The sequence below is a fragment of the Nycticebus coucang genome, chromosome 9 (genome assembly GCF_027406575.1).
Source record: "Nycticebus coucang isolate mNycCou1 chromosome 9, mNycCou1.pri, whole genome shotgun sequence".
Taxonomy (NCBI): domain Eukaryota; kingdom Metazoa; phylum Chordata; class Mammalia; order Primates; family Lorisidae; genus Nycticebus; species Nycticebus coucang.
Window position 1 is genome coordinate 87,537,338 of NC_069788.1, and position 26,625 is coordinate 87,563,962.

Genomic DNA, 26,625 nt, shown 5'->3' on the forward strand with positions numbered 1-26,625 from the left:
TAAATCCCCCTTGAAAAACAAAATTCCTGTCCTTGTAACACTAGTTGTACCCAAAGCCAAATGAGATTTTCAGAAGTTATTTATGATTATAGTCAAAGGGGGTATGAATAAATTAGAAAAATATTTATCTCACGAAAGTTTTAACATGAATTACGTGTAATAATTCTGTGGCATGAACACATTTTCAAGACGTGTTCTATAAATTATCAAAATCAGTCCTTTACGGAAGAGATAAAAACTGAAAAACATTTCCCATCCTTAAAAATCAAGGTTAGTGTCACAAAAATATCACTGCCCTATGTATGTGTAACATCAAGAACAATTCTGAGGTTCTTTAATTTTATCACACCCAAGTATGAGTTTCATCAAATCCCAAAACACCAGAATGTGTGGCACAGTTTTAAATTAAAATTCTTTCCAGTAACTCTAATTTTTATAAATCACTAGGAAATAACAACTCTTTGCAGAAGGAAGAGAAGTTGACAGAAATAGGAATGTAAGATTTAAATCTCTAAGCCAATCTGTGTAAAACCCAAGAACTCTCACCTTTTAAGCCAAACCAACTAATATGAAAGGGGAATAACCTTTTATCTTACTTATCTTAAAGGAAATCATGGTTAGGCCAGGCGCAGTGGCTGAGACCTGTAATCCTAGCACTCTGGAAGGCTGAGTTGGGTAGATTGCTTGAGCTCAAGAGTTCGAGACCAGCCTGAACAAGACTGAGACCTCATTTCTAAAAAAGAGCCAGGCGTTTTGGCAGGAACCTGAAGTCCCAGCTACTTGGGAGGCTGAGGCAAGAGGATCACTTGATCCCAAGATTTTGAGGTTGCTGTGAGCTATGACACCATAGCACTCTACTAAGGGCAACAAAGTGAGACTCTGTCTCAAAAAAAAGAAAAGAAAAGAAGAAAGAAATCATGGTTGACAAACGCGAACATCTTGAAGTGAAAGAATTTAAAAAAATCATCTCCCCTGGTTTAATGATTAATCTCAACGGGATCAACTGCAAGCACTTAATGTTAATTTATTCTTTATTAATAAAAATTAATTTATTCTTTAAAAGATTTTTTCCTCTGGAATTTTTTTATGAAAATGTACATCTTCAATACTTTGCCAAAGATAGATGGACAGCTGAAAGCAAAAAGCAAAATACAAACACAGGAAACTAATGGCCTTCAGATTTAGCAGAATTCAAAGAGTGAAAGAGGTGGTTATGTGAAGTTTTATTCAAAAGTAACTGACCTCCCTACCTATGAATAAACTAAATTTTATCAAGACATTACAGCTAAACTTTTAGTTAGAGGGAAAGTTTATGCAAGGAACTACAAATAGAATCTGCCACACTATCCTGACAAATCTAGGGGAAAAGAAATGGAGCTTAACTCTGTCCTTTTATATAAATGTGATCTCCTGCCACCCCAGGATACCTAAATGACTACATCATGAACTAAAATTTGAGTCTGAAACCAACTGCAGAAATGTCATAGAAATAAGACTAAACTTCAGTGTCTACAATCAATTTTATTTTAATATAATCTAAACACATACCATTTAGAAAATACCAAGAAAAATTTATGTACAAGAGTTGATGCTATTGCATTTGGATAAAGCTGGCAAGTTCTTGCTACTAGCATAGCCCAGGAAACACCACCGAGGAAACCTAATATATTGGAATAGATGTTGTGGCCTGTTGATAAGGGAAAAGCAAAAAGATAAGTTAGTGTTGAACCAAAGTATGAATATTTTTAATAAGCTAGCCAACAAATTCTGAACTCACGTTTAGCCCATAGTTTGATAGCTCTCAGAGTTAACCTGAAGTTGTCAATGTTTGGTACTAGATGTAAAATTTCATCGGTTACCCTGCAACCTGATTAACAGGGGTGAAAAAAAGAGAACATTAAATCATCAAAAATGTAATAATATCTCTATATTTTCTGAGATTGACATCAAAATTAAGTACAAACTTTTACTTGGTAGAACCAGTAATGCTGACTCAATTAAGAGGCCAAAGGAAAAAAATCTAAACCACTTGTTTTCTATCATAAACACTGCCCTAAACCAAAGAAAGTAAACTGTAACCTGCCTAATCTCAAACTTTACAGACTCATAACCAAACCTTCCTGTCAAATATACCAAGAAGTGTGGCTCAATCTACTGAAGGTTACATGAAATGTTCTTCAAGATCACAGTAACAAGCTATGCTAATAAAAAATTGTTCATAAGTAGCCCTTTTGAACTTAACAACTGATAGTATTATGAAAGGTTATGTGGATTGAAATTAATTAGTTACACAGTGAAACCCCAGAAAAAGAGCACAAACATTAGTCTTTTTAAGTGTCCCAAGTACCATTAATGACAGAAGAGCAGTGCACGATCCGATGAATGAAATAAACTACCAGACACACACCTCTGTAGTCTATTAAGTAAAGCACATTTTATTTGACTCACTACGGATTAACAACAAGGCTATTAAATATCCATTACAAAAACTGAGGTAAAAGCAACTACTGGATGTATGATAAAAAGTGCAACTATGTAAACAGAAGTAAGCTTTGACATACCGTTAAGACTTCTTATGCATCTTATATCTAAATTTTTAAGTAGACTATCATCTCGTAGATCCAAATCTTCTGGAATAGTCTGCAATGCTAATCTTGCAAACAAAATATCAATCTACAAAAAAAAAAAAAAGAAAAACAAAACAAGAGTTCCAGTTGCACAATCGGTTAGCGCATGGTGCTGATAAAAAAAAAAAAAACACAAAACTTAATATTCCATATGTGTCAAGCTACTTTTATAGCATTTCTACTAAAAAAATATTGAATTCTTCTTAAAGCCAGGATCTTCTCAATTATGAACACCACAACATCCCTCCCAAAAGTCTAAACTGTATTAATTCATATCACAGGTATTTTTACCATATTAAAACATGGTAATATAAAATGGAATGTGTATAAATAAATACCTGCCTGTCACTTTTTTTTTTTTTGAGACAGAGTCTCACTATGTCACCCTTGGTAGAGTGCCTTGGCATCACAGCTCACAGCAACCTCCAACTCCTGGGCTTAAGTGATTCTCTTGCCTTGGCCTCCTAGGTAGCTGGGACTACAGGTGCCTACCACAACGCCTGAATATTTTTTGTTGCAGTTGTCATTGTGTTTCACTGGCCCGGCCGGGTTTGAATCTGCCAGCCTCAGTGTATGTGGCTGGCACGGAACCACTGTGTTAGGGGTGCCCAGGACCCACTTGTCACTTTAATCATACTTAGTTTGACTGATGAAGTTTGTTAAATGCATCTACTGGGGGCAGTGCCTGTGGCTCAAGGAGTAGGGCGCCGGTCCCATATGCCGGAGGTGGCGGGTTCAAACCCAGCCCCGGCCAAAAAAAAAAAAAAAAAACACAAAAAATAAATAAAAATAAATAAATAAATGCATCTACTGGATTTACTAAGTTTGCAAAATGCATACACTGAATTACTTAAACTAAACGGTGTTCTTAGTCCATATAAACTGTAAATTGATTATATACTTAAAAGATACCCACATCCTTATGGTTAGCCTCAAAATAACTCTCAGTAAAAAGGATCTTCTTAAGTGAGAACTTACATATCTGTAATACTACAGTATGTTTTCCCAATTTAGTTATTTGTTTGCTTGTTGTTTTGGGTTTGTTCTTCCCCCAGAACGTATCAGATAATCAATTCAGTTTCAAATAAAAAGAAACAAAACAAAAATCCTATTTGAGAATAGCAAAACCTAAATAAAACAGCCAGAGTTAAGGTAAGTTATGGTACAAACTTATAAAATCACTGTAAAAGGAAGTATCTTAAGAATGTACTGGGCGGTGCCTGTGGCTGAAAGGAGTAGGGCGCCGGCCCCATGTGCCCCATATGCCAGAGGTGGCGGGTTCAAACCCCGCCTCGGCCAAAAACTGCAAACAAACAAAAAAAAAAAAAGAATGTGTTATGCAGCTCGGCACCCGTAGCATAGTAGTTATGGCAAGAGCCACATACAATGAGGCTAGCGGGTTCAAGCCTGGCCCGGGTCAGCTAAACAACGATAACTACAACAAAAAAAATAGCATGGCTTTGTGACGGGTGCCTGTAGTCTCACTACCTGGGAGGCTAAGGCAAGAGAATCACTTGAGCCCAGGAGTTTGAAGTTGCTGTAAGCTGTGACGCTACAGCACTCTACAGAGGGCAACAAAATGAGACTCTGTCTCAACAACAACAACAACAAAAGTCTTGTTTTAATGTCACAACCTAGCTGGGCGCCCGTACTTCAGTGGTTAGAGCACAAGCCACATACACCGAGGCTGGCAGATTTGAACCCTGCCCAGGCCTGCTAATCAACAATGACAATTACAACAAAGAAATGGCCAGGCAGTGTGGCAGGCGCCTGTAGTTCCAGCAACTTCAGGCAGGGGCTGAGGCAAAAAAATGGCTTAAGCCCAGGAGCTTGACGTTGCTGTGACGCCACGGCACTCTACCAAGGGCGACATAACAAAACTGTCTCAAATAAATAAATAAATAAATAAATAAATAAGTAAAAATAAAATAAACCAAAGTTTTGACTTATATCAATCAAAATTAATAACACCACATAGCAAGAACTGTCAATTTGAAACACATCTTACCTCTATCCCATCAAAACAGAGTTTGATAACTGGTACAAATGCCTCTTCCACAGCCTGTAGGGAAAATAAACAAATTTAGTGTCTCCGAACATAACTTAGCATAATACCTAACAAAAAAATAAGTTCTCAGTAAGTAGCTTAAAAACAGACCAGAAATAAAGCTTCAAATTCTTTTTTTTTTTTTTTGAGACAGAGCCTCAAGCTGTTGCCCTGGTTAGAGTACCGTGGCATCATAGCTCACAGCAACCTCAAACTCCTGGGCTCAAGTGAGTCTCCTATCTCCGCCTCCCAAGTAGCTGGGACTACAGGCGCCCGCCACAACACCCGGCTATTTTTTTTTGGTTGCAGCCATCATTTTTTGTTTGGCGGGCCCATGCTGGATTCCAACCCACCAGCTCGGGTGTATGTGGTTGGCACCTTAGCCACTTGAGCCACAGCACTGAGCCAAGGTTCAAATTCTTGATTTCTGCCACTCATCAAATATGTGATCATGGCCAGATTACTTGATATTTAGTTTGCCTCACGCTGCTAATCTGTAAGTGAGTTTATAGGTTTAGACTTGTTTTAAAGAACTAAAGAACGTGACAATATACAAATTAAGTGCTTAGCAAGGTCTGACATATTACAAGAGCTCAATAAATGATGGCTATACTGTAAAATTCGCTCAAATAACTAAATGAATTTTATAACTCCTCCCCCTTTTGCCCCAACCATTTACGCACTCTTAAATCTTTTACTTCTTCCTGTAATTTCAACTTATCATAGAATGAGGTGAAAAAGTCACTTCGATCAACGTGTCTTGGTGCAACACACAATGCATCAATATCAGCACCTAAAAAAGATTAAGCCCATCAACCACTAATATTACCAAAAAATTATTTAGCATATTATCATGGCAGTATCTGATGCTGAGAAACTGTACATTATTATACTAAAAATGCACCACCCTGTAATAAAAATTACTAGATACTGGGGAAAATCATGATTTTATATGATGGGGTATTTTTTGCCTGCAGCATCCTACAATTATAGAGGCCTGAGAAAACTGGGGGTACAGGGAAAGGAGGCTCAGACAGTACTTTCATGGTAGAGAAGGAATTATTCAAGCATGTACTCAACACCCTGATGTCATGAGTCACATTCATTACTTAAAACAAAAAAAGCAAATGTACTACTCATGAGACAGAGTAATGAAAGCTAGCCATCGGGAAGGACACCAAAACATAGAGAACACTACCATACTAGCAGACACTTTTCTAACAGTGATTAATGGGTAAAGAGTGCAGCTTCAGAATGCATAGGTTCTAATAGTTCTGCCATTAGATGACTGGGAGAAATTGTTCAAGTTTTTTTTTTTTTTTTTTTTTTTAGTATGAGAAACCCATATTTTTATTTTTATTTTTTTTATTGTTGGGGATTCATTGAGGGTACAATAGAAATTGTTCAAGTTTTATTGCCTCTTTAAGTCTTAGACTCTTACCGGATAAGTAAAAATAAAAGTACTACGAGGAACAAATAAGATGATGAAGATCAAGAGCTTTAGCTCAGTGCCTAGTAAAGGGGAAGATTTCAATAAATATTCTTTGCCATAACAACTTTACCATGTGTTTATTTTCATAGAGAAAATATTCAGTGATTATCAATGGCTGTGGATACACCTTTTTGGTTTGATTTTGTTTAGCAGTGATTTTACAATTTGTCTATAAAAGTATGGAGAAAAATCTACAAGGTTGTCTTAAAAGCTTTAATTCATTTTTGTTCTGATTTCCAGAGTGATAGTCTTATGGTAGGAAATGATAGTCACATAGTAGCACTGTCCAATGAGAAAAATGTTCTGTTTTTTAAATCTGTACTTTCAACACAGTAACCATTACCCAAATGTGGCTACTGAACACAGAACATGTGGCTACTTCTGAGGAACTTAATTTTTAATTTTACTTAATACTGCTTTTCCACAGTCTAGGAATAGAAGGCAGTATTGTATTTTTCTTAATAAATTTATAGACTCTTTTGATGTACTTTCTCTTCCATCAAAAGCTAAGCTATATGATATACCAGTAAATGAGATGGGTATGTCATTATTATTTATTAATAAAAAGCATCCCTTCCAAAGATAAATAAAGCAATATTTACCTTTTGTATGTACTCCTAACCTGTAAGATCCAAAAGTAAAAATTTTTCCTCCAACATTTTCAATTACAGACTGTGGAAGATTCTGTTTAAGCAAACAAATAATGGTTATTTTGCCAGTGGGACATAAGAGCAACTATTTCAAATACTGTATGTCTTTTTTTTTAAGACACAGTGCAAATTTAATAGAGGGTATTCAAACACAGTGCAAATTTAATAGAGAGTATTCACTCTATGAGCTCTAAAAATATACTAGCCCTTCATATCTTTCAAAAATGGTTCTTTAGCGAAGACACATTATTTTAGAATTTTGTTGTATTTCTGGAAAATGCTATAAAAAAGACTGTAGTGGCAGCACCCAAAGCTCAGTGGGTAGGGCACTGACCACATACACCTAGGCTGGTAGTGTTCATCCAGGGCTAGCTGAACAATGACAAATGCAACAAAAAAATAGCCGGGTGCTGTGGCAGTAGTCCCAGCTACTCAGGAGGCTGAGGTAAGAGAATCGCTTAAACCCAAGAGTTGGAGGTTGCTGTGAGCTGTGATGCCATGAAACTCTACCAAGGGCAACATAGTGAGACTCTCCCTCAAAAAAAAAAATAAAAAAGACGGGGGGGGGGGGGACGGCGCCTGTGGCTCACTGAGTAGGGCGCCGGCCCCATATACCGAGGCTGGCGGGTTCAAACCCAGCCCCGGCCAAACTGCAACCAAAAAAAAAAACAGCCGGGTGTTGTGGCAGGCGCCTGTAGTCCCAGCTACTCGGGAGGCTGAGGCAAGAGAATCACTTAAGCCCAGGAGTTGGAGGTTGCTGTGAGCTGTGTAAGACCACAGCACTCTACCGAGGGCCATAAAGTGAGACTCTGTCTCTACCAAAAAAAAAAAAAAAAGACTGGGGGGCACCTGTGGCTCAGGGAGTAGGGCGCCAGCCCCATATATTGAGGGTGGCAGGTTTGAACCCAGCCCTGGCCAAACTGCAACAACAACAAAAAAAAATAGCAGGGCGTTGTGGCAGGCGCCTGTAGTCCCAGCTACTCGGGAGGCTGAGGCAAAACAATCTCCTAAGCCCAAGAGCTGGAGGTTGTTGTGAGCTGTGATGCTACAGCACTCTACCAAGGGCAACCAAGTGAGACTCTGTCTCCAAAAAAAAAAAAAGACTGTGGGAGAGGAGATCATGAACTCTACAGGAGCAACAATGTCATCATTAAGGACATTACTCAGGATAAAGATGATGCATAAGATAAATCATGTCACTGCTTACAGAAAAAGATACTTAATGATTATACTAAGTATACCACAGCACATTTCAACACTGCCGTGAAAGCCATTGTTACTAAATAATACTTTAGTTTTTTAGTTTTCCAAAAGGCTTTGGGCTCGGGACCTGTGGCTCAGCGGCTAGAGCACCAGCCACATACACAGGAGCTGGCGGGTTCGAATCCAGCCTGGGCCCGCCAAACAATGACAACTGCAACCAAAAAGTAGCCGGGCGTTGTGGCAAGTGCCTATAGTCCCAGCTATTTGGGAGGCTGAGGCAAGAGAATCGCTTAAGCCCAAGAGTTTGAGGTTGCTGTGGGATGTGATGCCATAGCACTCTATGCAGGGTGACAGCTTGAGACGCTGTCTCAAAAAAAAAAAAAAAAAAAAAAAGGTTTTTGTGGGGTAATTTTTTTAAAAGAACTAAACATACAAATGGTTTTTCACTAGGAGTAGAACCTTCAATGAAGAAAGCAAAGCATTCAAAATTTGTCTTCCTGGCCCTGAAACTACTATAAATTACTAAACTGGGTATTTAGTGGCCCAGGTCATAAGAATGTTCAAACAAAAAACAATTGCAATGAGCACTGTGTCAATATTTCCTTTTATCTTCTATTTCCTCAGTCTATCACCCTATTCAGGATCAAAATAAGAGCCCAACCCTTTCTCTTCCTCAAAAGCATAACGTAAATGAAGTGCTATGTCATACAGCAAACCCCCCAAAGTATTATAAATTCAGAGACTCCTTTGTTTTTGAGACAAGATCTCACTGTGACCCAGGCTCAAGTGCAGTGCAATGATCACAGCTCACTGCAACCTCAAACTTCTGTGCTCAGGAATTTGAGACCAGCCTGAGCCAGAGGAAGACCCTGACTCTAAAAATAGCCAGGCATTGTGGCAGCTGCCTGTAGTCCCAGCTACTTGGGTGGCTCAGGTAACAAGATCACTTGAGCCCAAGAGTTTGAGATTGCTGTAAGCTATGACGCCAAAGCACTCTACAAAAGGCAACAAGGTAAGACAATGAATGAATGAATGAAGTAAAATTTAAATTTTACATTATTTTATCCAGAATATTATTTATACATTCTTCTAACTATATATGAAATAAGTGGATCTCAAGTGAAAATGATCCTATACCCACCCCTGCCCCCTTTCGCCCAAGAAGAAACCTGGAGACATTTTTTGAATTACAGCTGGAGCTAAGTGTGAAGGTACACAGTGCATCTAGTAGGAAAAGGCCAGAAATACTATTTAGTATCTTATAATGCACAAAATAGCCCCCACAAAAAGAGAAGGACCTTATCTAAAAATATCAGTTGTGTCGATATCAAATAAATAAATAAATAAATCCTGTATCAAATCTGAAACCTAACTAGCTAAAAAAGAAATTCTTTACAAAAGGCAGACACAAAAGATCAAAGTTCATGAAGCCTAATCTCTTTAGCTCCATTTTCTAAGCAACTTGCTACCTTGAGATCCAGGGTATAAACAAAATGATACATTCAAATTTGAACACTAATTTCATTTATCCAAGCAATTTTTCTTATCTAGCAATAAAGAACAGAAGAATTATCAGTTCAAGCTCGGCGCCTGTAGTTCAGTGGTTAGGGTGCTGGCCACATACACCAAGATAGGCAGGTTCGAACCCAATCCAGGCCTGCTAAGAACAACTATGACAACTGCAACAAAAAAAATTAGCCAGGCACTGTGCCCAGCTACTTTGGAGGCTAAGTCAAGAGAATCGCTTAAGGGCAGTGCCTGTCAGTCAGTGAATAGGGCACCAGCCCCATATACCGAAGGTGGCAGGTTTGAACCCAGCCCCGGCCAAACTGCAACAAAAAATAGCCGGGCATTGTGGTGGGCACCTTAGTCCCAGCTACTCGGAAGACTGAGGCAAGATAATTGCCTAGGCCCAGGAGCTGGAAGTTACTGTGAACTGTGATGCCACAGCACTCTACCGAGGGCGACACAATGAGACTCTGTCTCCAAAAAAAAGAGAGAGAGGGAGAATTGCTTAAGCCCAAGAGTTTGAGATTGCTGTGAGCTATGATGCCACAGTACACTACCAAGGGCGACACAGTGAGACTGTCTTCAAAAAAAATAAAAAAATTATCAGTTCAAGGAACACTATACGCTACTATGCCCCAAATTTGAAATGAAACTATCAATGAGATAGTAAGATCATTTCAAATCAAAAAAAATTTAACTCTAGCTTTGTGTACTTAACTAGGATTTAAACTAAGAAAAGGCCCTACAACCACTGCATTACTTTTCCTACACAAGGTCACTACCAACTTCAATAAATCACTAAAAAATTCTTAAGCATAGACATTTTTTGTTTAGCTTTAAAAAAAAATCCTAGAGTTCTTCAGTTCCTTCCCCTTTCCAGAAGCTCTGGTGCTTTTTACTTTTTCTGTATTCCTTTCTAACTTCTAATAAAAGTCCTATCTTTAAAAAAAAAAAAAAAAAAGTCCTATCTTACTACTGGGGGTGGGTGGGGAGGGGAGAAAAGGAAAGGGAAAGGGAAAGGGAAAGGAAAGGAAGAAAGAAAGAAAGAAAGAAAATGTCCTTTCCATAGGTGGCGCCTGTGGCTCAGTGGATAAGGCACGGGCTGCCTGTACTGAGGGTGGCAGTTTTGGACCCAGCCCCAGCCAAACTGCAACAAAAAAATAGCCAGGCATTCTGGCGGGCGCCTGTAGATACAGCTACTCGGGAGGCTGAGGAATTGTCTAAGCCCAAGAGCTGGAGGTTGCAGTGAGCTCTGACGTCACAGCACTCTACTGAGGTCAATAAAGTAAAACTCTGTCTCTAAAAAAAATAAATCCTTTCCAAAATCTCATTTCCTATCAGAAATTCTATCAATAAGAAACATGCACTACATGAAGTCCATAATTTAAAATACTCCAGTTGTTAAAGTTTAATCAGTTCTTTGACATGCATATACACGTTGTTTTAAGAAAACAGTATTACAAATCTGAAACGTTTCCTCTAGGTTGACACACTCCCTGTCCTATGAGGTTTTCTTCTACACTTGGTTCTCTTTCCATCAACGTGCAGTTGTATTATAGATTAAATATATATTTTGTACTACCCCCCACCCCAAATTACCACTACTTATAGTACTTTTAAGTGGGTTCAGTGAATTCTACACATAACTCTTTAAGAATACATTTCTTCTCCTTTACTAGAATGCCCAACCATGGATTGTGTATATGAGTATTCATAACAAAGTTATTAGGAATTCAGAGAACAGTTTCATAAAAAATTGAACAGAGGGCGGTGCTTGTGGCTCAGTCGGTAAGGCGCCAGCCCCATATACCGAGGGTGGCGGGTTCAAACCCAGCCCCGGCTGAACTGCAATCAAAAAAATAGCTGGGCGTTGTGGCGGGCGCCTGTAGTCCCAGCTGCTCGGGAGGCTGAGGCAAGAGAATCGCTTAAGCCCAGGAGTTGGAGGTTGCTGTGAGCCGTGTGACGCCACGGCACTCTACTGAAGGCCATAAAGTGAGACTTTGTCTCTACAAAAAAAAAAAAAAAAATTGAACAGATATTCAGTTTGAGTCTAATACCTGAAAACCTAAAAAAGCTCACTGTCATGGGAGGCGCCTGTGGCTCAGTGAGTAGGGCGCCGGCCCCATATGCCGAGGGTGGCGGGTTCAAACCCAGCCCTGGCCAAACTGCAACAAAAAAATAGCCGGGTGCTGTGGCGGGCACCTGTAGTCCCAGCTACTTGGGAGGCTGAGGCAAGAGAATCGCTTAAGCCCAGGAGTTGGAGGTTGCTGTGAGCTGTGTGATGCCACGGCACTCTACCAAGGGACATAAAGTGAGACTCTGTCTCTACAAAAAAAAAAAAAAAAAAAAAGCTCACTGTCATAGGATTATTTAAAAGCTAACAATATTCTCAAAGACAGTAAATATATATTTTTTTAAGAGACAGAGTCTCAAGCTGTTGCCCTGAGTAGAGTATCATGGTGTCATAGCTCACAGCAACCTCCAACTCTTAGGCTCAAGCAATCCTCTTTCTATTTTTAGTGGAGATGGAGTCTTTCTTTTGCTCAGGCAATCCACCCGCCTCAGCCTCCCAGGATTACAGGCATGAGCCAGTGTCTGGCCGATAGTAAATATTTTTAAAGCACTTTTTTCAAGGGCAGTGCCTGTGGCTCAAAGGAGTAGGGCACCGGCCCCATATATCAGAGGAAGCAGGTTCAAACTCTGCCCTAGCCAAAAACTGCAAAAATAAAATAAGCAATTTTTTCTTTTTCTTTTTTGTTTGTTTGTTTTTGAGACAGTCTCACTCTGTCACACTTGGTAGAGTGCTATGGCGTCACAGCTCACAGCAAACTCTTGGGCTTCTGTGATTCACTTGTCTCAGCCTCCCAAGTAGCTGGGGCTACAAGCGCCCACCACAACGCCTGGCTATTTTTGTTGCAGTTGCCACTGCTGTTTTAGCTGGCTGGGAGCTGGGTTCGAACCCGCCATCCTTGGTTTATGGGGCCAGCGCCCTACTCACTGAGCCACAGGCGCCGTCCAAAGTTTTTTCAAGGAAATATCTATTATTTCTATAAAGAGTATAAGTAGTTGACAATTACTGAGTTGCAGTTTTGAAATTTCATACCCAAAGAATATTATACCTATAAAATCATTAAATTCAGTTCATTCTTTTCATTTTCAAAATAAGTAGAAACACAAAAGAAAATGTGTAATCAACAGTCTAAAAAGGACTCCACTTTCAAGACTCTAAATTCACTCAAATAAGAACAGGTTATTAAAGATATTTGTGTTCAGTTAACTATACACAGCAAATTATTTCATTTGTAAAAAAGACACCTTACCTTGCTTTCACTGATTTCTCGAATCCACTCTTTTACCAGGTTATTTAATTTTCCCAAAATTAAAATCCTGTTGATAAAGCAATTATCAATCAAGTATCAGGTTTTTGTTTTTTTTTTATTGTTGGGGATTCATTGAGGGTAATCAGGTTGTTTGTTATTCCAGGTCATTACTATTTAAATACAAAAAGTTTTAAATAGGTGGCTTCCTAAATTTTAATTTTTAAGTGATCAGAAACATACATTGGTACTGTTATACTGGGTAAGACATTCCCCCGTCTCCTGACAATTCAGTACTTTAACTAAAAGCATCAAAAATTCCAAATTAACAGAATAGAACTCTACGTAGAATAAAGTTTTCTCTCCTAAGTATCACTTTTGTCTGAAATGAACATACAGATTTGAGAGAATAGCTCTTGAGTGGAAGATGTCCCAAAATTAATTTCAACATTAAACTTATAAATTCAAAAAACATATACATATACTTACCTGCGCTGCAGTTCCTCTTCTTCTTCAAAAACCCCAAAAGGCTTCAGAGTCTCAATAAGTTTCTGTGTAAGTATGCAGTCAGTCTCCTTGGGGGCTGCTAAGCTGATAGGAGAAGTAATGCCATAGTGCTTCTGTGGCGGCTGTGTTTGTTGTGATCCCTGTGTTGTAACTGGACTATAAATGGAATTGGATAAAATTACTGCCAAAAAAAAAATTTCTACAATTTGAAGCTTATCAGCATGATTCGAAAAACTACTTCAGTAAAATACAGGTGGTTCTCTCCATACCTCAAAATATTTACACAACAAAAAGTGATCAGAAGCAAGTGACTACAAGAAAATAATCTTGTCCCAAAGATTTTAACTTCGTCACTATCTAAATGCCTAAGTAAACTTTAAGTACTTACATCAAATATATTTCCAGAGAAAATACAATCTAGAACATAGCAATCTTCTGAGAAATTTTAACTCTTGAAAAGGAGCCAAAACCTGTTACCTTATTTCTAAAACATTGACAAACCATTTATCAATACAAAAACGACCTTTTACCAATATAGAAAACTCCCCAAATGGAATCTGGCATCTGTTTCACGATAAATAAAACTCACAGATGATAATAAGGCAAATAGCGTGAATATAACTAATACAATTTGAGAGAAAAGAACTATATTTACCCTAAGCTTATTAGTAATTTTTGATAAAAGACTTACACTTCAAAAAAAATAAAAAAGTAAAAAAAAAAAACAAAGACTTACACTTCAACAATACTAGTCTAAAAGGCTTTTCCATTTTAAGAGAAGTTCCAGATTTGTATAACCAGTAGGATTTTAACACAACTGGCAAAAAGGCACAGCATGCTTTAAATATTTAGAAAATAAGACTCGATTACTTCATAAACCCCCCCCAAATCATGGTTTTTAATTAAAATAATTAACTTCATGTCAATGAATGCCTCTAAAAATAAATAGCACAATTATTAAAAAAGTTGGATAAATGGGCGGCGCCTGTGGCTCAGTGAGTAGGGCGCCGGCCCCATATGCCGAGGGTGGCAGGTTCAAACCCAGCCCTGGCCAAACTGCAACAAAAAAATAGCCGGGCGTTGTGGCAGGCGCCTGTAGTCCCAGCTGCTCGGGAGGCTGAGGCAAGAGAATCGCGTAAGCCCAAGAGTTAGAGGTTGCTGTGAGCCATGTGACGCCACAGCACTCTACCCGAGTGCTGTAAGTAAGACTCTGTCCCTACCAAAAAAAAAAAAGTTGGATAAATATGAAAAACCAGCTAAGAGATAAGGAACGACCTTTACAACTAGATCAGTTTGTCCTTCAGATTCCATTTCTTCAGAAAGTGTTGATGGGTTAGCGTGGTGGCTGTAATCCTAGCTCTCTTGACAGTCAGGAGGATCACTTGAGGCCAGAAATTCCACACCAGCCTAAGAGCGAGACCCTCATCTCTACAAAACATAATATTCAGCAGGTCCCTGCAGTCCCAGCTACTCAAGAAGCTGTGGCAGAAGGATCCCTTGAGCCCAGGAGTTTGAGAGTGCAGTGAGCTAGGATCTGTGCTCTAGCCAGACTACAGAGCTAGACTCTGCCTCTTTTCAAAGTGCTTATTTTACAGTCACACAGGGTTACTTTTCTCTAAAATTCTAAATACATTCTTCCACTTTAAAGTGTGATAATCAAGCTGAGGCACGGTGGCTTATGCCTGTAATTGAAGCACTCTGGGAGGCCGAGGTGGGTATATCGCTTGAGCTCAGGAGTTGAAGACCATCCTGAGCAAGAGTGTGACCCCTTCTCTAAAACTAACCCGGCACTGTGGCAGGTGCCTATAGTCCCAGCTATTTCAGAGGCTGAAGCAAGAGAGTCACTTGAGCCCCAAAGTTCGAAGTTGCTGAGAGGTATGTATAATGCCAGGGCACTCTACTAAGGGCGACAAACTGAGACTCCGTCTCATAAATAAACAGATAAATAAAGTATAAGTGTGATAATCTGCTTAATAACATCCCAACTCTAAAAATGCTGTGCACGTAAGCTTGCAATGCATTTACCATACATGTTCACGGGGTCCTGGTCTACACTATAACTACTATTCTGTTTTTCTTTTTGGAGACAGAGTCTCACTATGTCACCCTCGGTAGAGTGCCGTGGAGTCACAGCACATAGCAACCTCAAACTCTTGGGCTCAAGTGATTCTCTTGCCTCAACCACCCACGTAGCTGGGTACAGGCGCCCGTCATAACACCTGCCTATTTTTTTGTTGTTGCTGCAGTTGTCATTATTGTTTAGCTGGCCCAGGCTGAGTTCAATCTGGCCAGCCTGGATATATGGGCCTGCGCCCTACCCAATGAGCTACGAACACCACCCTACTATTCTGTTTTCCAGTCTGTCAGAAAACCCCTACTGTTTGTTACTAAGTAGCCATCTGGGCTGTGCTATCACGTAATCAATGTTTTCTGTCTACTTATGTACTATCTCAATTATAATTCAGATTTTTTATTAGTATTTACTGAAGAATATGAATCAGATTTTCTATTTCAGAAATAAAGTCATGTCTCCTGCTCCTTTTATCTAAACCGTATAGCTGTTAAGTGTAACTGAATTCATAACATCTTACTTATTAGATATTCTCATTTATCAACAATTACCATCAGAGTTTTGGAAAACTGGCATAAAAAAAGGTGGCCCTCAAACTGCCACAGGAGAACCCTCCTCCATACTACACACTAATAGACCTAATAACTGAAGATAATTTACTTATTTTTGGCAGGAAGTGTTTTTACCCCCATCCTTATTTAAATACCATTGGTATACCAAAATAAACTGAATAACACAGACATACAGAATTTGAAGAACTTGGAAAAATGCATAGACTCTGCTTTCCATAACCACAATAAAGGCACAATGCCTCCAAGTTTCTTTTCTTTTTCGAGACAAATCTCACTGTGTCACCCTGAGTAGAGTGCCATAGCATTATAGTTCACAGCAACCTCAAACTCTTGAGTTCAACAGATCCTCCCACCTCAGTTTTTCTATTTTTAGTAGAGACACGGTATGGCTCTTGCTCAGGTTGGTTTCAAACCCGAAACTCAGGTGATCCACCCACCTCAGCATTCTAGAGTGCTAGCATTACAGGCAGGAGCTGCCTGGCTGCCTCCAAGTTTCCCTGTGTCCTTTTTTGTGAGGCAGGGGTGGGGGGATTAAGATCACTTAACATGAATGAGGTCTACTCTTTTTTTTTTTTTTTTTGTAGAGACAGAGTCTCACTTTACCGCCCTCAGTAGAGTGCCATGACGTCACAGGACTCAAAGCAACCTCCGGCTTTTGGGCTTACGCGATACTCTTTGTCTCAGCCTCCAGAGCAGCTGGGACTACAGGCGCCTGCCACAAAGCCTGGCTATTTTTTGGTTGCAGTGTGGCTGAGGCCAGGTTTGAACTCACTACCGTCAGTATATGGGGCCGGCGCCCTACTCACTGAGCCACAGGCGCCACCCAATGAGGTCTACTCTTTTAACAAATTTTCAAGTGCACAACACCTTATTAATTACTAAAGTATTTAAATGTAAAGAAAATACACTCACTACATATACTAACATAAATATGTTCTCCTGTATTATTTGAGTTTTTTCAAGTAAACTATAGCCTTTCACGATTACCCGGAAATTACGAATGCTTTTATAAATGATTTAACATGAGTAAAGCTATAAATGAAACAAAGGAAGTGTAAAGTTCATTCTGGGTAGGCTAGACTTGGTTCAAAAAAGTAGTTTGTTTTTTTCTTTTGGCAAGTAGAGTTTTCAAGTCAAATTTAAGTTGAAATCATAGTTCGTAGCTTCAAGTAATAAACCTGTTTTTGTTTTATTTTGTATAAATAATATGTTTATCTGCATTTTCCCCTCTTTCTAAAGGAGCTAAATTCATTAACCAGTTCAGTTTGGATCATAAAGAAATATATAAGTGCCCACTCTCTATGGGTACTCTTTCCAGTTTTTTTCTTACTCAAATCTTCAGATTTTACATTGTCATACAAAAAACAATTGGAAAACTACTGCCTACTTCAACTATCTCATCAGAATATTAGGATATAGTCTCTGATTTCTTTTTTTTTTTTTTTTTTTGTGGTTTTTGGCCAGGGCTGGGTTTGAACCCGCCACCTCTGGCATATGGGACTGGCACCCTACTCCTTGAGCCACAGGCGCCGCCCAGTCTCTGATTTCTATAAGTGCGTATCTGTTCATCCTAATTTGATAAAATACTGATGACTACATTAATTTCCATATAAACATTTTAATGGAAAAATCAGTTACATTCATGTTGGAAATATTTACTTTACTTGAAATGTAGACACATCATCAAACCTCAGTATTACTTTATATTAAAATAAAGCCTCATGTATTTGTTCCATCTAACTCATGAAAGAACATATATGTGCATAACATATTATATATGTACATTCATAGAGAACACATATCTAATTCAAGTAAGAACATAAGTAAAAATAAAACACACCCAAATAAGAAAACAAATACATGTTCTAAAAAAGATATTTGTGCCTCCAATAAAAATGACTTAGTGTTTGCTTAAGTGGAGAAACTAAGAAGTACAGGTTGCTAGATGCTTTACATGCCCAAAGTGGAAGCAATAAAACCATTTTATATATATGTATGGATATACATATATAATTTTTTTTTTTTTTTTTTTTTTAGACAGAGCTTCAAGCTGTCACCCTGGGGAGAGTGCCATGGCATCGCAGCTCACAGCAACCTCCAAATCCTGGGCTCAAGTGATTCTCCTGCCTCCGCCTCCCAAGTAGCTGGGACTACAGGTGCCCACCACAACGCCTGGCTATTTTTTGGGTGCAGCCATCATTGCTGTTTGGTGGGACTGGGCTGGATTCAAACTCTCCAGCTCAGGTGTATGTGGCTGGCACCTTAGCTGCTTGAGCCACAAGCGCCAAGTCCACTTTCTATTTTAAATAGAGAAGTCTTAATTTTTCCATCTTGGCTTGGCGCCCACTGCACAGTGGTTACAGCGCCAGCCACATACACCAAAGCTGGCAGGTTCAAACCCGGCCAAAGCCAGCTAAACAACAATGACAACTGCAACAACAAAATAGCCAGGCGTTATGGTAGGCGCCTGTAGTCCCAGCTACTGGGAGGCTGAGGCAAGAGAATTGCTTAAGCCCAGGAGTTTGAGGCTTAAGCTGTGAGCTGTGATGCCATAGCACTCCACCCAGGGCGACATAGTGAGACTCTGTCTCAAAAAAAAAAAAAAAAAATTTTTCCATCTTAAACATTAAGTACAGTGGTAAACTTGATTATTTTTGCAGGTGGCGCCTATGGCTCAGTGGGTAGGGCACTGGCCGCATATACAGAGGGTGGCGGGTTCGAACCCAGCCCCCACCAAACTGCAACAAAAAAATAACTGGGCGTTGTGACTGGCGCCTGTGGTCCCAGCTACTCGGGAGAATGAGGCCTAAGCCTAAGAGCTGGAGGTTGTTGTGAACTATGATGCCACAGCACTTTACCCAGGGCAACAGAGTGAGACTTTGTCTCTTAAAAAAAAAAAAAAGGGCAATATTTTTGCTACTGTTCTGTTTCTAACAAATAAATATACACTATAATATCGGGCAATTTAGAACACTGGTCTCATAAGGAATAAGGATTCTGCTTTACATACGCACTGACAGACTCTCTCCTAGAACAGTACACCAGAGAGCTATCATTCCAAAGAATACAAAGCTCTTCCTCCCATTCTTGAATATATTAGACATCTGTCCAAGTCTAATCACTTTTTGGAAACCTTTTTATCAGTATGTAGACATTACTCTGAAACATAAGCTTGTATATTTCATGTAAAACAATGAGAAAAAAATATACATAGAAGCTACAGAATTTATGATTTAATTAAAATTTCCCTCTGGTTTTCTTTCTTTTTTTTTTTTTTTTTATTAGAGACAGAGTCTCACTTTGTCACCCTGGGTAGCATGCCATGGCATCATAGCTCACAGAAACCTCTAGCTTTTAAGCTTAGGCAATTCTCTTGCCTCAGCCTCCAGAGTAGCTGGGACTACAAGCACTCGCCACAACGCCCAGCTATTTTTTATTTGTAGTTTGGTGGAGAAACCCACCACCCTCCGTACATGGGGAATGTGCACTACCCACTGAGCCACAGGCACCGCCCTTCCCTCTAGTTTTCAGTATGAAGAATGCTTGTGCTTTCCCTGAGCAACTAGTTTGTTTTCATCTCATGAACGTAATTTGTATCTGCCTTTAAGATTCAGCCTGAATTCTTATAGAGAAACTGGTAGCCATCCTGTGCAAGTTCTCTAACTCGACAAAAATCATTGTATTTCCTTAACAAGTAGTTTTAGTATCCTAACTTCTTGCTGTTTTCTATCTCTATCCTTATTCTTCCCTTTCACCTACCTCAAACACAAACATCTTGCTAGATTTTAATATATGCCTAAAGCAATCTTAAAAGTCCTAATCCTACCTGGCTTACTGTACCCTCAATGAATCCCCAACAATAAAAAAAAAAAAAAAAAAACCTTAAAAAAAAAAAGTTAAAAAAAAAATCCTAATCCTTTCTGAAACAGACTAAGACATAAATACACACATACACGTAACAGTTAATACACATACATATATGAACTTTGTCCCCTCTCAAAACCATAATGACAGCCAAACATGTTTTCCCACACACAAACCTTATCATTTTAGGTTCAAGACCTGAAATAAAGAATTTTTATAACTCCTCTCTCCCTGGAACATGGGGTATTTTCTTTGAAGTTTTCATCAAGGCAAAGCTCACACAGAACACAATCCATCTTTCAACTTTAACAACACTGTATATAACAATTCCATTTCAACTACTGTAATTTTGACTCTGCCATCTTGGTCCCACTCATTTCTTCTATCCCCTTTCAATGGGCATACATATACACCAAGCAATTCTTCCTAAAATGCAGCTTTCTTTTTTTTTTTTGTAGAGACAGAGTCTTACTTTATGGCCCTCGGTAGAGTGCCGTGGCCTCACACAGCTCACAGCAACCTCCAACTCCTGGGCTTAAGCGATTCTCTTGCCTCAGCCTCCCGAGTAGCTGGGACTACAGGCGCCCGCCACAACGCCCGGCTATTTTTTGGTTGCAGTTTGGCCGGGGCTGGGTTTGAACCCGCCACCCTCGGCATATGGGGCCGGCGCCTTACTGACTGAGCCACAGGCGCCGCCCTAAAATGCAGCTTTCTAAAAACTGTGACACCTGGTAATAGTATTTACCACTGTCTGCCAAATATGGTCTCAATCCAATAAAGATCCTCTCAGGCAGTCCTAATTCACTTCTCCTACTAGTTACATTACTCTGACTTGACTTCTGTCACTAGTTGTGTCATTCTTAGTAAGTTGTATTTTCCACTGATTTACCCTAGAATTTATTGTACTCATCTCAACTATGGATAACAAACTAGAAATTTTAAAACTATTACACATTTACTACACTAAACAGCATTTTCCAAACATGGAAAGTTCTTAGAACAATGATGAAAAATAGGTCCTTTCCTTTCTCCTGCTAGCCTATCCAAGACCTGACTCTAATAAGGATAAATATTTAGATACTTAGAATAGTGACATTTTAATGAAATAATCATTTAAGACTATTTATTTCAGCTGGGTTTAAATTCTTTTTTTTTTTTTAGAGACAGAGTCTCATTTTGTCACCCTCAGTAGGTGCCATGGCGTCACAGCTCACAGCAACCTCCAGCTCTTGGGCTTAGGCGATTCTCTTGCCTCAGCCTCCCAAGTAGCTGGGACTACAGGCGCCCAACGCCAATGCCTGGCTATTCTTCTGTTGCAGAATTCATATACTGGGGCCGGGTTTGAACCTGCCACCCTCGGTATATGGGGCTGGCGCCGCCCATTCATCTGGGTTTATTTCAAAAGTTTAGGCTACAACTTACCCAATACATACAGGATCAAGAAACTACCTTGGGGCTCAGCGTCTGTAGCTCAAGAGGCTAAGGCACCAGCCACATACACCAGAGCTAGTGAGTTCGAATCCAGCCCGGGTCTGCCAAACAATGACAACTACAACCAAAAAATAGCCGGGTATTGTGGCGGGCGCCTGTAGTCCCAGCTACCTGGGAGGCTGAGGCAACAGAATCTCTTAAGCCCAGGAGTTGGAGGTTGCTGTGAGCTGTGATGCCACGGCACTCTCCCCAGGGCGAGAGCTTGAGGCTCTGTCTCAAAAAAAAAAGAAACATAACTCAAATACTGTAAGTTCCTATAATTTGCTAACTTTAGTGACTATACAAAGTGTGAACAATCTTTGGACATATTATGCCAATAACCATTTTAAGTCCATGAGGAAAGTATAGAATACTGAAATGACTTTGACTATCCATAGTAAAACATAAATTCCAGATGCTGTGGTTTTAAAATATTCAAGAATTACAGAGGGGCGGCACCTTGGCTCACTGGGTAGGGTGCTGGTCCCATATACCAAGGGTGGCAGGTTCAAACCCAGCCCCGGCCAAACTGCAACAAAAAAATAGCCAGGCCTTGTGGCAGGCACCTATAGTCTGCCAGTCTGGGAGGCTGAGGCAAGAGAATTGCCGAAGCCCAGAAGTTGGAGGTTGCTGTGAGCTGTGTGACATCACAGCACTCTACCGAGGGCGACAAAGTGAGACTCTGTCACTACAAAGAATTACAGAGGTACTAAAATAAAACAAGTATTATTATTTTCAGAACCAAGCAAGGCACAAAACACAAAAGCCATTCACAAAAACAAATGTGCTTACGTTTGAATATTCTAATTTCGGCCAGGCACAGTGGCTCAAGCGTATAATCCTAGCACTCTGGGAGGCCAAGGCAAGTGATTTCCCTGAGCTCGCAGGTTTGAGACCAGCCTGAGCAAGAGGAAGACCCCGCCTCTAAGAATAGCCACACATTGTAGCAAGCACAAGTAGTCCCAGCTACTTGGAGGCTGAGGCAAGAGAATCACTTTGTGCCCAAGAGTTTGAAGTTGCTGTGAGCTGTGACGCAACGCACTCTACTGAGGGTGACAAAAACAATAAAAATATTCTAATTTTTATATAATAATACAACATAAGGAAAGTTAAAACAAATGTAAAACTGGAAAATACATGCAACTTGGGGCTCAGCGCCCATAGCATGGCGGTTACGGTGCCAGCCACAAACACCAAAGCTGGCACATTTGAACCCGACCTGGGCCAGCTAAACAACAACGACATCTGCAACAAAAAAATAGCTGGGCGTGGCATTGCCCACAGCTCAGTGGGTAAGGTGCCGGCCACGTACACCCAGAGTGGGGGGTTCGAACCCAGCCTGGGATTGCTAAAGAACGACAACTACAAGAAAAAAAAAGCCAGGCATTGTGGCGGGCACCTGTAGTCCCAGCTACTTGGGAGGCTGAGGCTTGAGAATCGCTTAAGCCCAAGAGTTTGAGGTTGCTGTGAGCTATGATGCCACAACACCCTACCGAAGGCGATACAGTGACAGTCTCAAATTAAAAAAAAAAATACCCAAAAATCAAGAAACATTAAAATCCATGTGGAAGGAAACAATTAAAGGCCCCATCCAGCAATACCAATAAGCTGACCAAACTGAAACTTGTACAGGTAAATCAGAAAGGACGCTGTCAACTGTGTTTCTTGGAAATAGAGTAACAGACAATAACACAATCTGTCTTAAAACTTTCATAATGTTCTATATATATAACCTTTCCTGATTTCCTAGGTTCTAGAATTTGACACTTCTGCACAGAAATAATATAGAAAGGCTGGGCACCCGTACCACAGTGGTTACGGCACCAGCCACATACACCAAAGCTGGAGGGTTTGAACCCAGCCCGGGCCAGCTAAACAACAATAACAACTACAACAAAAAATAGCCGGGCATTGTGGTGGGTGCCTATAGTCCCAGGTACTTGGGAGGCTGAGGCAAGAGAATCACTTAAGCTCAAGAGTTTGAGATTGCTGTGAGCTGTGATGGCGTAGTACCCTATAGAGGGTGACATAATAAGATGCTGTCTCAAAAAAAACACAGAAAGATATTCAAAGTTGTTCACTGACCACTGCATGAAATGAAGTGAACTGGAAACTACCTAAAAAATTATCATCTATATAGAAGTAGTTGATTTCAATACATGCTTTCAACCTAACACTATGCCAAACGAAAAATGAGCTGGGTAGTACCTGTACTAGCACAGAAAGATGCTGATTAAGCAGTTTAAAAAAAAAAAAAAAGCAGCTAACATTTACAGAAATCTCAATATACACCAGGTAGTGCGTGTGTCAAGCACTTTACATTATTCGTAATGGTCTCTTAACAACTCCTCTATTAAATGTCTCCACTTTATAGATGAAGAAACTAAGACAAAGCTTGCCTAAATTCCCTAGGTCAAGATATAAACCCAGGTATCTGATTCCATAGCCTATAATAAAAATCTATACTGAGGTGCCTCTATACATCTTTCATAATATGTAGTGTATTTTTTTGTGGGCAGCGCCTGTGGTTTAGTGAGTAGGGCGCCGGCCCCATATACCTGACCGTGGCCAAATCACAACAAAAAATAGCCAGGCATTCTGGCGGGTGCCTGTAGTCCCAGCTACTCGGGAGGTTGAGGTAAGAGAATCGCCTAAGCCCAAGAGCTGGAGGTTACTATGGGCTGTGACACCACAGCACTCTACCGAGGGCAACAAAGTGAGACTCTGTCTCTAAAATAAATAAATGAACAAAAATAAAATAAAAAATCTTGAAACAAGAGATCATTATCTGTAATTGAAGTATCTCAGGAATGGAAAACCAAACATCATGTTCTCACTAATTAAGTGCTAATAAATGGGTACACACAGGCACAAGGCAATATAAAGCACATGAGAAACCAAGAAAGGGGAAAGGCAGGAAAGTTGTGTACAGGATAAAAACCTACTGGGTACAATGAGCACTATCCTATTTTGGTGATGGGCAAATCAAAAGCCCAAGTTTAAATATTACACAGGATAACCATGTAACAAAAAACATTGTACCCTCTTCAGTAATATTTTGAAATAAATAACATATAAAAGACTCCGCCTGAACTCCAACTGGTCTCATATTTGACTCAAAGCACTTTTTATAAATTTGCTTAAATATAACTCAAGGTGAACTGCAGTTGTAATGTTAACTTAAAAGCTGACTTACTTACCAAGGAACAGAACACTGATGAACCAAAACATTTTTAAAGTAATCAAGCCACAAGTGTTGGGATTACAGGAGTGAGCCACTGTACTCGGCCCAAAACATTTTTTTAAATCGTGCGGGTGGGAGGTGGGGTGTTCAATCCTCCAGGCTGTGTTCAAAAACCACCACATTAATGTACACAGCTATGATTTAATAATAAATTAAAAAAAAAAGCCACCACAAATGTTGCAAAGAAGCAACTCACATCACCACTGGAAATAGCCTACTTCAACTTGGGGCAGCTGTTCTCAAGAAGCAGTTCTCGAGTTTTCAAACTTTTTATCTCAGGACACTTTTACAACTCTTAAAATGTACTACCACTCCTCCCAAAGAATGGACTACAGCTACCAATAATTATCACTTTGGAAGTTATAACTGAAAATCTTTTTAACTTAACTCATTTGAATAACAAAACACTCATAACATGTTAAAATAAATAACTTTTTTAAAAAATTATTTTTAACAACAAAAAAACTTAGTAAGAATACATTCTTCATTGTTGCAACTCTCTCTAATTCTGGCTAAAGCAAGGGAGGGCTAGATCTCATATCTGGGCGGTGCTTGTGGCTCAAAGGGGTAGGGCGCCGGCCCCATATGCCGGAGGTGGCGGGTTCAAACCCGGCCACGGCCAAAAACTGCAAAAAAAAAAAAAAAGTATTAGATCTCATATCTGCTTCTGCATTCAATCTGTCACAATAAATCATCTTGGTTGTAAACCTGGGATCAAACTGACATTTTAAAACCCTACTCAAATTATGGACTATCTTACATTACATCAGTGCTCAAGTGGTAATTTTTAAAGATTAGTTACAATATGAAAGCTAAAACATTACAATAAGTAAGCTTTGAACTGTGTTACATTAAAGTATGATTTACCTTGCACTTTGAACCTGCCTTTAACCCACCTATGTTTTTAAGACATCATAACTGGTCGTTTGGGAAATATGGGTTCATTGAATTACATATATCTTCCAAATATCAGCACTCATCATGCAATATCAACAACTATATTCATTAATCTCAGAAACATCTTAAATATGGCAAAGCTGTCAAGCTCAAAATGAAGAAACAAGCTTTCCAAATTCTGATTTTTGCTTCCAAGCTGAAACTTTTCACTGGCCACAAATACTGTAAGTTGTTTTCCTTGAAGTCACAGGCTCCCTGTATCTTCAAATAAATGCCTGCTAAATACTCAAGTATGAATATCCACAATTCATCACTAGCTCTCAGATAAAATTGGAGGTGCATGAAAAAAATGCTAGCTCACAAATCAAATCATACAAGTCATCTTCCTCAAAACCACCATTCTACTTTCCAGTATGCAGCTTTTCGTGTACTGCATATTATAAAGATAAACCCAAGGATCAAGAATTGGGTGCCTCCCATGGCTCAGTGAGTAGGGCCCCAGCCCCATATACGGAGGCTGGCGGGTTCGAACCCTGGCCAGACTGCAACAAAAGAAATAGCCGGGTGTTGTGGGGAGCGCCTATAGTCCCAACTACTTGGGCAGCTGAGGCAAAAGACCAAGAGCCAGAGGTTGCTGTGAGCTGGGACTCCATAACACTCTACCCGGGGTGACAAAGTGAAACTCTGTCTCAAAAAAAAGATCAAGAGGGGAGGCGCCTGTGGCTCAGTGAGCAGGGCGCCAGCCCCATATACCGAGGGTGGCGGGTTCAAACCCAGCCCCGGCCAAACTGCAACAACAAAAAAAAAATAGCTGGGCACTGTGGCGGGCACCTGTAATCCCAGCTACTCGGGAGGCTGGGGCAGGAGAATCACCTAAGCCCAGGAGTTGGAGGTTGCTGTGAGCTGTGTGACGCCACAGCACTCTACCCGAGGGCGACAGAGTGAAACTCTGTCTCTACAAAAAAAAAAAAAAAAAAAAAAAAAAGATCAAGAGGGCGCCGGCCCCATATACAGAGGGTGGCGGGTTCAAACCCAGCCCCGGCCAAACTGCAATAAAAAAATAGCCGGGCGTTGTGGCAGGCACCTGTAGTCCCAGCTACTCGGGAGGCTGAGGCAGGAGAATCACCTAAGCCCAGGAGTTGGAGGTTGCTGTGA

At 40.0% G+C, this 26,625-nt stretch overlaps 1 protein-coding gene across 8 annotated transcripts in view; it reads right to left on the reverse strand.

Moving 5' to 3' along the window:
- Positions 1-26,625, reverse strand: part of PAPOLA (poly(A) polymerase alpha) — a 76,307-nt gene that overhangs the window by 44,151 nt on the left and 5,531 nt on the right. For 7 of the 8 annotated variants that reach the window (XM_053601064.1, XM_053601060.1, XM_053601063.1 and 4 more), the window contains exons 2-9: positions 13,335-13,508; positions 12,849-12,915; positions 6,769-6,850; positions 5,358-5,467; positions 4,636-4,689; positions 2,562-2,673; positions 1,778-1,867; positions 1,549-1,687 (exon numbers count right to left, since the gene is read on the reverse strand). In XM_053601064.1, coding sequence (XP_053457039.1) covers positions 1,549-1,687; positions 1,778-1,867; positions 2,562-2,673; positions 4,636-4,689; positions 5,358-5,467; positions 6,769-6,850; positions 12,849-12,915; positions 13,335-13,508 — 828 coding nt within the window. The remainder of the gene's footprint in view (positions 1-1,548; positions 1,688-1,777; positions 1,868-2,561; positions 2,674-4,635; positions 4,690-5,357; positions 5,468-6,768; positions 6,851-12,848; positions 12,916-13,334; positions 13,509-26,625) is intronic. The other variant, XM_053601062.1, reaches the window with a different exon arrangement.